At 39.2% G+C, this 12,237-nt stretch overlaps 1 protein-coding gene across 1 annotated transcript; it reads left to right on the top strand.

Annotated features, from left to right (window-relative positions):
* Nucleotides 1-5,232: 5,232 nt before the first annotated feature.
* LOC137730439 (mitochondrial carnitine/acylcarnitine carrier-like protein) lies at nt 5,233-6,697 on the top strand. The gene is made up of 2 exons (XM_068469428.1): nt 5,233-5,624; nt 5,929-6,697. The coding sequence occupies exons 1-2, from the start codon at nt 5,233-5,235 to the stop codon at nt 6,428-6,430; spliced, it is 894 nt and encodes a 297-aa protein (XP_068325529.1). The 3' UTR covers nt 6,431-6,697.
* Nucleotides 6,698-12,237: the final 5,540 nt, after the last annotated feature.

Genomic DNA, 12,237 nt, shown 5'->3' on the forward strand with positions numbered 1-12,237 from the left:
GATCCTTCTACATATCAGTGAGTGGGCACATTGTTACACACACACACACACACACACACTTTATAGTTTCTACAAATGCTTTTAAATTGATTTATACGTACTATGCCATGATTTATTTATTTCAAAAATGCTGTTATACGGTTGAGATTTATATATTGTCATGGCATATTCATATGCATTTTATTTGCTCATAAATATTGTATTGTTGTGAAATGATAAATAATCCCACGGATGCTCAGGTAAGTTCAAGTAAGTGTATTATGCTGATTAAAATCATTGAATCATTATGGCATGCATACATTCATATAGTTTGCTCATCATTGCTGCACCCCGGGCCAGGGCCAGTCTTTCACATGATGTTCACTAGGGGTGGGCATGGGTAGGGCGGGGCCCAAAATTAGAGGGATCGGACCTGCTTGAAAATACAACAGGGCGGGGGTTGGGCAAATTTTACTATTTTAAAACTGAGAATCGAACCTAACCTGGCCCGTATAAAACAGATTGGTTCCTACGGGTACCCTGTCTTTATTTTTTTTTATTTATTTTTTTTTTTCTTCTAATTTTCCCAATTGAATTTGCACTCAATCGAGTTCAAAATTGAATCAGGATAGGAAGAGGGTGCCGTCGGAGACAAATAAGAGAACTAGAGCGATGAAATCGATCAATTTTCAGTATCCCACTCTCCTTTACAATTACCTAAGCACATCGACATCACCTCATCCAAGGCTCCAAGCTCTTTTTTTAGTCGCTGCGAGAAAATCCTACAAGCATCCGTCATCCATGTAGTTCTTGTGCTGCACGCTCACCTCCACTGTGGTTTGCAGCAGTGTGTTTAGGTTTGTTTGCAGCAGTGATGGTGATTGCTGCAGAGGAGAGGGGAAGGAGAATATGGGTGATTGCAACAGTAGGTAGTACTTGTGCAAAGAAAATGGTTGTTGAAACGAAGAAAGCAAGATCGAGGTCGAGGTTGAGACTAGAGGAGTCGGGAGGATTCCAGAATTCGAGATCTAGATGTTAGAAATCAACGGTGAAAATTTAATCTCCCTATAATGAATGGTTGAAAAGGTTCAGGTCGGGGGCCCATTTTCTATCAAATTTGTACCTGCCCCGCCCACTAATTAAATGGACCCGCCCCGACTCGCGGGTCCAGGACCTGTTTGCCCAGCCCTAATGTTCAGCTCCCTCACTGCACGCTTGCCTTGGATCCAAGTAGGTGTTAGTCCTGTTGTACAGGTCGCAGTAGGCGACTCTGACTCGTAGGTGACCGCGATTATCTCCAGTCTTCAAGTGATCGTAGCACAAGAGCGTATATATTACACCCAGTCCTATCGTACAGGTCATATTAGGCAACTCCGACTCGTGTGATAGCATATATTGATGAGCAATAGGTGCAATCGTACAAGTCGCATTAGGCGACTCCAACTTGCGTGCTAGTATAGATTGTTGAGCACATGATTATATTTATATTGCTATTGACTTATAGTGTTGTGGTATACTTCTAGATTTACTATTGGCATGCATTTGATTTCATACCTATACGTAGTATGATTTTCTGGAAACTATACATGTTTTACAGCGAGGGGTTAGTATGTTTAGAAAATAAATGTGTTTTATAAACCTTTATTTTTGTGCCCATTCACCCTTCTGTTTTTCAGCCCTCCAAGTCCTAGATAACTGATCTACTCTGTGGCACTTGAGGATTACCCGACGATTCTGACATATCTCCATCTTAACGTAGGAACTTATCCCAGTTGTATAATAATTACTTCTCTAGTTCGACTGCTTTACCCTTATGTTATCTATACTCTGAATATTTGTAGTTTATGGGTTCTACCCACTACTGTGCAATCACTTTATTAGTTTAAATTAAGTTCTAGTTTCAGTTTTAATTTATTCACATTTTTTTTACATCACTCACACTTTTGGTTACGTCACCTTCGAGTGACGGCCAACACGTCTCGACTCCAATCGGGGTGTGTCATGTATAGTATATACAACTTATATTAGTTAACATAGTTAACCTATGTGGAGGCAAAAGAAAAAATTGAGATACAAGTTAGGAGCGGAAGAAGAATAAACAATATTTAATTCTTATATTAATCCTAAAATTGAGTAAAAGATAGACCTATAAATAAGGGATGAGATTTACCACAGTTTAATAAAAAAGGATAATTGAAAAACTAACGTGGATAATCTGTGAATAGTCCTAACCCAGCAAAGTGTACTAAACTCAATAATGACTCGTAAAATTGGACTTATATCAAGTTTATTTATAAAAAAAATATAAAAAAAAAATAAAAAGGTTAAAAGACTCTAGTCTATTTCTTATGAAAGCAGTTTTGGAAAGTAATCTAGAGAATGCTTTTAAAAGATAATGTGAAGAGGTCATTACTTTCAAAATAATTAGCATTTTTTTTAGGTAAACGATTTTTAGTGCTTAAATTAGAAGTGAAGTACTCTTTTTTTTGTTTAGCCTTGATAATTAGTTAACAAGTAACTGCAGCAACTTTCTGGATGCAAGAAAATCTCCAACTACAAAGTTGGTAAGAATATTTTATGCAATGAATACATTGAATAGAGATAATTGTGGAAAAGATAATGAGAATAAAATTTGGAATGAAGACTTTAAAGAAAAAAAAAAAGAAGAAACGTTATTATTCTCTCCCGATTTTGTTTTATGAGCTTAAAATTATTAACCATTACTTACATGCCACATGGCAACTTCTATTCAAACAATTTTCTCTCGTGACTCGGGCAATGCTGTAGCTCTCACATCGGATAACGTTAGTAACGTTGAATGGAAGAACAAAAAATATAGGCGGCTGGCCCATAGAAGTTTCTCTTACTAATGTGTCATGATATGTTTTTCTCAACCAGATGACACATGGTTGATGGATGCCCATCCTCAAAATTCGAATGCAACCAAAATTATCCGAACTCATGAAAAGAACTTACATGACACGAGTATATTATTACGTGTGCCAATTATGTAAGGACGTTGCTATTTTTTTTTCACATATTTTTAGTGTTATTAGCACAAGACAGTTACCATGGCAGTGTACAGGCGCTATGTAAAAATTGAATTCCGAACTCCGGAGAGTCGAGTCACATGATACAGACATTTATGCACTCGTCTGTTGCCTATAAATATAAGCGCCCAACTCAAATGGAAAGCACAAGAGAGTGGGAGAGACGGAGACGGAGAGACGGAGAGTGGCAGTGATTGGCTTTTCCTACTTCAGTTTTGCCCAACCACTGCGTCCTCTCTCTCTCTCTCTCGCTCAACCACACCTATAAACTCTCTCTCCCTCTTCCAGTTCACACTCCATCAGTAACGGAGCTGGTGGTTGGTGTGTGTAATCTCGTCCCACATAAGCAGTCCCATGTGGTTCTGATATCCCCCAAGATTCAACTCCTTCCCTTATTATTCACAGATTGTAGTCCTCTTACAATTTTAACATTCACCGAACTACTTTTTCTAAATTTCTGGTAATCTTTACCACTTTGGTTTTTCTTGTTTTTGGTTTTTTAGGTTTCACAGATTCTATTTAATGATCTAATGATTCTTGGGTCCTTGCAGATTGGACTATCTTGAACTCACGAGCTTTTCCTTTGGTTTTGGGTGCCACCATTTATCTGCCAAGTAAGATTCTTCGCCTTTTTTCTGCTTCAATTCTATCCAATGCGCATGTCTTTGATTGTTTATCATGTTTCTGATATTTAGATTCAATAAGCTGCAAAATTGGAGGATTTCGATGATTTACATACAAGTGATTTTCACACACTCTTTTTCGCCTCTTGCTCACCTGAAAAACCATAGATTCCATTTCAGCCATTATCGTAATCCTTGAGTTGTAAAATGTAAAAATATTTCAGTATCTGTCGGTGTGCTACAAAGCATGTTTGACATATGGGTAAAAGCATAACCCTTTCATCTTCTCCATTTCAGCAATCACTTTCTTTAGTTACAATCTATTGCTAACTTTGTATTTAAATTTTGGGGTATTCAATTGCAATGTACATTACTTTTCAATGAATAATATGAAATTTAGTAAACTAAATCTTTGAAATAAAGACTCCTTTTTGCTATAGTGTGACATATGGTTAAGTGTTGAATATTTGTTTTCAGAACTGGCTGTGAATCCGCACTACCTGAGCTTTTTACGGGAAAGTAGAAATGTAGGACGGAATGCAAAAGCTAGCTAAATGTTTTTGTGCTTTTTAGTCTTAATCCGTTCACCAAATGTTTCTGTTCGAGATTTCAAGTAAAAAAACCCAATTGTGTAGGTATTATCATAGCATAGGAAATTTGAATGGTGATATTTCTTTTTGGTGAATGCTGATTACTTGAGTCTTGCAGTTTTGCCTAGAGTTTCATCGACGGTGTTTTGTCAGAGAACTGTAATGATGGATTATTGTTTTGGCATTCAAAATCTGAAGTTCAGTGTCTATTTTGTTATGTGAAGGATAAAAAATATAAAAAAAAGAAGCTAAAAACGGTTCAGATAGGAAGAGATATAAACACCATTGGAACTCAGATTATCAGTACAAAGACTGGACAAAATGATCTATCATTCCTTATTTTCGTTTTTCTTGTTGTGCTTTCTTGAACACAGTTTTTAAATATTTCCTCGTCCCCATCCAACTGTTCATTACCTGTTACTCATTTTTCCGAAAAATATGTTTTCGTTTTATGGATTTCTATTTGTGATTTGTTTCCAATGAGTGAAAATCCATTGATTGTTATTAAAGACTCCGATGATAGAATCGTGTGTTGTTTCTTTACATAATCCATTTGCTGCTTTCCGGAAACATTTGAAAATTACTTTTAGGTGACTGGAATAGTACTAAGGCCGCTGATGGTGATTTCTAGAATCCTAGTGGTGTGATGTTTATAGTCTCTTTTTGTTCCATAATTTCTCAATGAATAGGACCTACCAGAGTCTTACAACAATCAAAAGACCTAGTTGATACAAACAGAATACTTTCGACATAGTATTCGCTTTGTCATGCATCAAATTTGTATCTACAAATTGACATACCACATGAACAGAGATGTATAAGGTGATGTTTCAAAAAGTTCTCTGCATTGAAAAAAATTTGGGTGTCTGGCTGTAGATTGTTAATTTTTAGAAGAACCATTATTCCATCAAACTTCTCGGGAAGGTCCTTCCGTATTATATTCATATGCCGAAAATTCACTATTTTGGTTTTCTAATTCTGAATATGCAGATGGGGGAAGTAGTTAAGGACTTAGCTGCTGGGACCATGGGAGGCGTAGCACAGTTAGTAGTTGGCCACCCATTTGATACCATAAAGGTTAAACTCCAAAGCCAGCCTACTCCACTTCCAGGACAACCTCCCAAGTTCTCAGGTGCTATTGATGCTGTCAAGCGGACGTTATCAGCTGAGGGAGCTGCGGGTCTCTACAAAGGAATGGGAGCTCCACTTGCCACTGTTGCAGCCTTCAATGCTGTCCTCTTCACCGTAAGAGGGCAAATGGAGACATTGTTAAGGTCTCAATCTGGTGCCCCGCTTACAGTTAGTCAGCAGGTCATTTGTGGGGGAGGGGCTGGAGTAGCAGTGTCCTTTCTGGCATGCCCTACTGAGTTGATCAAGTGCAGGTCAGTTTAATGACTATTTTCTATTTGGGTCTTGCGTAATATGTCTGTAACCACTCTCAGCCAAGTGTCATGGAGAATTTAAAGTGATACTAGTTTTGTTCCTTGAAAGAAATGTAGTTAAACACCTTAATCTATTCCTTTCCTTTCACTTGCGTTTTCAATCATGGTGTAAGGTTTGTATTTACAGACTGATTTTTTCATTAAAATCAACTTTTTAGTGAAAAGGTTTAAATTCAAATTTCATCACTTTGCCATTTCAATAAGGAATTAGGATACGTTCTGTTTGGATTTCATGTTAGAACAGGTTGCAAGCCCAGAGTGCATTGGGGGATGCTGGCTCAGTGGGTGGTGCAGTGAAGTATGGAGGGCCGTTGGATGTGGCCAAGCGGGTACTTAGGTCGGAAGGTGGTGTGAGGGGTCTGTTCAAGGGGTTGGTTCCTACTATGGCACGCGAAATACCTGGAAATGCTGCAATGTTTGGTGTCTATGAAGCCCTCAAGCAGTTCTTTGCTGGAGGCCAGGACACTTCCGGCTTGGGAAGAGGATCCTTGATAGTGGCTGGAGGATTGGGGGGAGCCGCGTTCTGGGGCTTCGTCTACCCAACTGATGTTGTCAAGAGTGTAATCCAGGTAGATGATTTCAAAAATCCCAAGTATTCGGGGTCAGTTGATGCCTTTAAAAAGATTCTTGCCTCCGAGGGAGTCAAAGGCCTCTATAAGGGCTTTGGACCAGCTATGGGTAGAAGTATTCCGGCTAATGCAGCATGCTTCTTGGCCTATGAGGTCACAAGGTCAAGTTTGGGATGACAATTTATTTTCGGGCTAATTGGTCGCTGTAGATTTTTGTTTTTTGATTCGGAAGCAGTTTTTCTATACATGAACTTGTGGTTGGGTACTAGGATCCTCCATTCTTTGTAACAACACTTCTGTTGCTGGAGGAGACATTCGTTTACCAATCATATTACATGCACTGGTTTTCTCTTCTTTTCTTTCCCTAGAAAGTAGTAACTCTTGTAGATGTCTTGCATCCGACGTCGGATGTCGTAGGTAGAAGCCAAATTGATTATACCCAAATGCAGCCTCCTTTTAAATGTTACTTTGAGGGTACAAGTTTAGTTCAACACTGTTAACATCAAAGAAGCATGTGAGAAGCACCAGAATCCAGATTTCTCCTATACATTAAAACTATCAAAATCTGAATCTACCCAAATTTCAAAAGGTAAATTATGCATACAGGTTTAATATATATATATATATATAATAAAAAAATAAAAACTAATTTTAAGGAAAAGTACCAATTCCAACCCATTTTCTTTGAATTTAGCCATATTTTGTGGGCCAAGACAATTGCACAAGACCCAAGCCCACCTAGCTCATTTGCTGGAAACGGCCACCGAATATTGGATAAAGACATGAATAAACTATTTTTGAGGCCCAAAAAATGTCACATACAAGCCGAATCAAGCCTCAAAGCCTGATTGTCATACAAGCCTCAAGCTTAGCCTAAAAATACATGTCAAGGTGTGGAATCAAAAAAGGTTCATATGTCTAATGATGCCATGCTACTTTAATTAGGCCGCGCATTTGTGTAAATCACACCATGCTCGTGGAAATCCATATATATTTATCACGCCAAACCTTATCATGCTAATCACTATTCATCTAAGATAAGCCCAAGTCATATGCCTAGGGTTTGTCAAGTAAACTATGGTGTGGATGGTTACAGAAGAATATTGGGCTTTCATGAAACCAAGATTATGAAAGACTTTGGGCTACTTAGGAGCCTAAAGATCCAAGTCCAAAACCCTTGTGATCCACATATGCAGGTTTGAGAGAGAACCAAACTTAGTTTCCTCATTTCCCTAGCAAGGTGACCAACTTAGTTAGGAAGAAACCAAACCACAAGCCTTAAGATCACGTGAACACCTAGCAGAACATGCATTTAATGAGGAGAGAAGTTGACTTTCCCTCACCAGCTCACGCAGAAGAACAATGTGTGAAAGCCATGTGACCTGTTACCATAAGTAACACCTGTAGAAGGATGGCCCTGGGAAAGTAGAGCCTCCGGAAGAAGGCCCAACGCAGGCATCACGAGGCTAACGGCGTCAGCCTGTCTTGCACCAAAACGGAAGTGGCAAGAGAACTAAGAGGAAAAAAGACAGAAGACCAAGCCACATTTGGAGATTACTTAGGAACCCTAGAAGGGAGTCATCCACCTACAAAAAGGAGATCAGAAGCTATTAACAAGGGGGCAAGAACTTAGCCTAGAAGAAAAGCTAGAACGTTAAAAGGAATATACTGCACCAAGCTAGGGAAATCTCTCCCTTAGTGCAAACAACCTTAAACTCCAAAGAATCACATCAACAATCTTAGTGATTTTTCATAGCTTTTCCTTTGAGCATTCATGGCATTAGAAGCCTTGTTACCAACCTAGGAAACCCAAATCATCCAACCTAGAACATCATGCAACTCTACTAACTCTCTCTCTCTCTCTCTCTCTCTCTCTCTCTCTCTCTCTCATGCTAAACTGATAATCTTCTAGTTTCCACACCATGCTTCTCTTGAGCAAGTCATTATTTACTTAATATGTCATCTTTAAGTCATTGATCCGATCGAGATATTTCCTAAGACGTGCTGATTCTTTCGAAATATTCCGGGACTTGGTACGAAACCAACCCAAAGGAGACAAGAAGACGTTCCCAAAACCCAAGTCCACCTTGACCTAAAAGTTCCCCCAAAATTATTAACTAAATAAAGTGATCAAGAGTATTGATAAAGAGAATGACCGTATTGCATTGTAATCCTAAACTGAATAGGTTCTCCACCTCTTCTACTTAGCTTAGGTAGCCATGGCATGCTGCTAGGTGTCATTCATGGTTTTTGGAAGCCCTGAAGATGTATAATCACTAAAGTAAGTTTCAATTCTTTGTAAGAGTTTTAGTCACCCATTGCTTTGCTAAATATAATCCAATGGATTGCACACTGTATAAGATAATGATTGAAGAATATAACGGAGTGAAGTAAGGACAATTAAATAATTTAATTGTTTATAGTTAGGATTAATTAATGTGACAACCCGCTCCAAATTTTACGTTTTTATTTTATTTTAAAAGCGTGAATTTACGAAATTGCCTTAGAGGCAAGGACTTTTGACTTCCGTTGACCATCGACTTGAGAGATGTGAGACTTATTCTTTTAGCATATCCTCGTAGTACTCGTTGGTACGAACGTATAGGCGAAAGCCGTTTGCGAGTCCGGATTATAACGGTATAGTTACGGACGTTCGAAATTGGTTATTCAAGGTTTAGTGTTAATTAAATTAAATCCCCACTTTGTGGGGTGAAGCCAAAAATCAGAAAGGAGAAAAAAAAAAAAAAAAAAAAGGAAAGAAAGAAAAAAAAAAAAAGGGGGGGAAAAGCTCCCGTGGGTTCCGTCTGTACACCTCTCCAACTACCCATCTTTCAAGGCCGATTCCGGCCAACTCCGATGGAGTTTTTCGATGCCACCACCACCATATTGAAGCTCTCATTCCCCTCTACAAAACCCACCCAAGAACCACCTTGATTAACCATGGGATGTGGCGGTTTGAAGCCACGAAAGTTGACGAAAATCAATAGTGCTCCGGCCACTCTTTTCGATTTTCCAGCAAATCGACAAAGCGATGGCCGATGCCACCACTTGGGCTTTGTAGTTCATCATCCCAGGAGCAAAACCCAACCAACCTTGACCCCGTTGGACGACCGTAGACGACGAATCGACGTCGGGAAGTTTTAGGCACCCGCCGGCTTTGTGGGAAAAATTGACCATCTTCCGTCCACTTTTCGACTTCGTGGCAGGTATGAAAGTTGCTCCACTCACTGAGATCTTCATTTCTGTGAAGTTTGAGAATTTTTTGAAATAGTTGGATTTTCCGGCGAGTCGGGGCAGCCGACCGCCACCTGCGGCGGCGAGTGCGGTGGCCCGTGGCCAGTGGGCCGCCAATGCTATTTTTAGGATATGTCGAATGTCTTGAATTCAGTTTTATTATTTGAATGACATAGGTTGATCGTTGGAACCTAAATTCGTTACGATACGTTGTTTGATGAAAATGTGAATCGACGATCCGACCGTTGGATCGTCACCAAACTTGGATACATTATAATACATAATATTTAAAGATCATAGGAATTTATGGATCGGGAATCCGATGTACGGATCTTCCCGAATTGAATTTGTAAGTTAGTAAAATAAATGTTCACGTTCACTTGGTTTTGGGCAAATGGTGGAGATCCAACCGTTGGATAGTAATGAAATTTTAATATGTTATTCTAGAAACATATTGTGGATTGTTAGGAGTTGCAGATTGGAAATTTGATATGCGGATCTTCCAAATCGAGCTATACAGGGTTGTAGACCCTACCGTCGATCTTTGATCGACGGTTGACTTTTGGTCAATGGGTCTCAAATTATTCTTGAAGGTCCTTGAGGATATGTTTTATGTAAATTATGTATTTTATCGGTAAAAACTTTGAGACGTGATTTGATAATTGGTCGCAAGCGACGATAGATCGTGATGTCTCGATGTGCGTGCAAGATAATCATAGCGTGGACTCTAGGTGAGTGGGCCTTTTTCTTTCATAGGCATATAATTGATAGTTCCACAAGCACTTCTATAGTGATCTATGCTTGTTACCTACAATTAATCATTTCGAATTACGAATGGCTTGATCCCTGTTTAGGGTACGTAGGCAGTCTAACAAGACGTTAGATGCAGCCATATAATAAATGAGATTAAATAATTGAGACAATAACCTTGTTTAGTGAATTGAGCAATGTGAGGGACATTGGTGGGAATTGTGAGATTTAGCTTTATGATTTGGTGATTAAATGTTGATCATAAATCAATGCCTGAAGAATCAAGAAATTGAAGTAAGGAAAGGTAAGTATGATAGTTAATGTAACTAGGGTCTAATTGGCCTTATCACTAATGATTACTCTCAAAAGTAAATAGTTTGGGAGTAGGGTGTTATTGATTGTACATGTTACGCCGTATTATATATATTTTGGGAATATCATGAAATGTTTGGGTTTAGATTGCATCATGGCATATTCATATGGATATTACCTGGACCTGATTATGGTGAATTCTTTGAAGAGCTCTATGACGCCGCGGACGCCCAGGTAAGCCTCAGGTGAGTACATGTTGATGTTAGTGATGTTAGTGAGTATGATTGTGTTGAGATATAATATAGCTCATAAACCTGCACCCCGGTGTTAGTGCTCCCGCCCGTGGCTAAGGCACAGTCCTTCACGTGATGTTCACCTCCCGCACCTTACGCTCACCTTGGATCCAAGGTAGGTGCACAGTCCTGTCGTACATACCACTTTAGGTGGTTCCGACTCGTAGGTGACCCGCGATTATTCGCACAATCTTCACATGATCGTAGCACTTGAGCGTATTTATTTACACCCAGTCTTGTCGTACAGACCACTTTAGGTGGTTCCGACTCATGTGCAGGTATACTTATTGAGCTATTGGCTAGCCATGATTGATGAGATATGAATAAGTCGTACAGGTCACTATAGGTGACTCCGACTTATATGCTAACCATGATTGATGAGATTGATGAGATATGAATAAGTCGTACAGGTCACTATAGGTGACTCCGACTTATATGCTAACCATGATTGATGAGATTGATGAGATATGAATAAGTCGTACAGGTCACTATAGGTGACTCCGACTTATATGCTAGCCATGATTGATGAGATATGGATAAGTCGTACATGTCACTATAGGTGACTCCGACTTATATGCTAGCCATGATTGATGAGATATGAATAAGTCCTACAGGTCACTATAAGTGACTCCGACTTGTATGCTAGCCATGATTGATGAGATATGGATAAGTCGTACATGTCACTATAGATGACTCCGACTTATATGCTAGTCATGATTGATGAGATATGGATAAATTGTACATGTCATATTAGATGACTCCGACTGATATATCATTTTGTATTGATTAAGTTCATTTGGCCTACTTATTATTGCATGGTGGAGTTGATGGCAAACCGTGGTTCTTGCCATTTCTGAGTATGGTTTGGATATATGTATATATGTTGTATTGTCTTATGGAAAACGATACGGGTTTTACATTTAGGGGCATTACTTTTAGAGAGGTAATAACTTTGGGAAGCTTGGTTTTATTGCTTACTCACTCTCTCTGTTTGGTGCCCTCCAGGTTTTAGGTGTTGAGTTTGTATTGACAAGAATCTGTGGCGAATCTTAGTATTGATGGATATTTCTGAGGGTATGATTCTTACCCACGCTCCTGTACCTTACTTATGCTCTGACATCGTGCGTGAAATGGGTTCACTCCCGCTCGCAACGCACTCTGGTATTAATAATTTTTAGGTTCAAATTATTCACATTTTTCTACACTCTATCACATTTTATGGCTTCGTCACCTTCCAGGTGTCGGCCAGCACAGCTCGATTCAGGGTCCAAGTGGACTTTCTGGGTCGGGGTGTGTCAATTAATATGTTATTAATCAAATGAATAAGTATGTTTAAGACCTTGGATTAGTTTTGGGCCTCAAGGCCCAATGAACTTTGGATCGTCAAGCCCATTA

The sequence above is a fragment of the Pyrus communis genome, chromosome 4, assembly GCF_963583255.1.
Source record: "Pyrus communis chromosome 4, drPyrComm1.1, whole genome shotgun sequence".
Lineage (NCBI taxonomy): Eukaryota > Viridiplantae > Streptophyta > Magnoliopsida > Rosales > Rosaceae > Pyrus > Pyrus communis.

What these genes read in the sequence shown, in the direction of transcription:
- LOC137730439 (XM_068469428.1), top strand. Translation starts at nt 5,233, where the DNA reads ATGGGGGAAGTAGTTAAGGACTTAGCTGCTGGGACCATGGGAGGCGTA. An exon ending in ACTGAGTTGATCAAGTGCAG is followed by an intron (nt 5,625 to 5,928) that starts GTCAGTTTAATG and finishes ATGTTAGAACAG; the next exon opens with GTTGCAAGCCCAGAGTGCAT.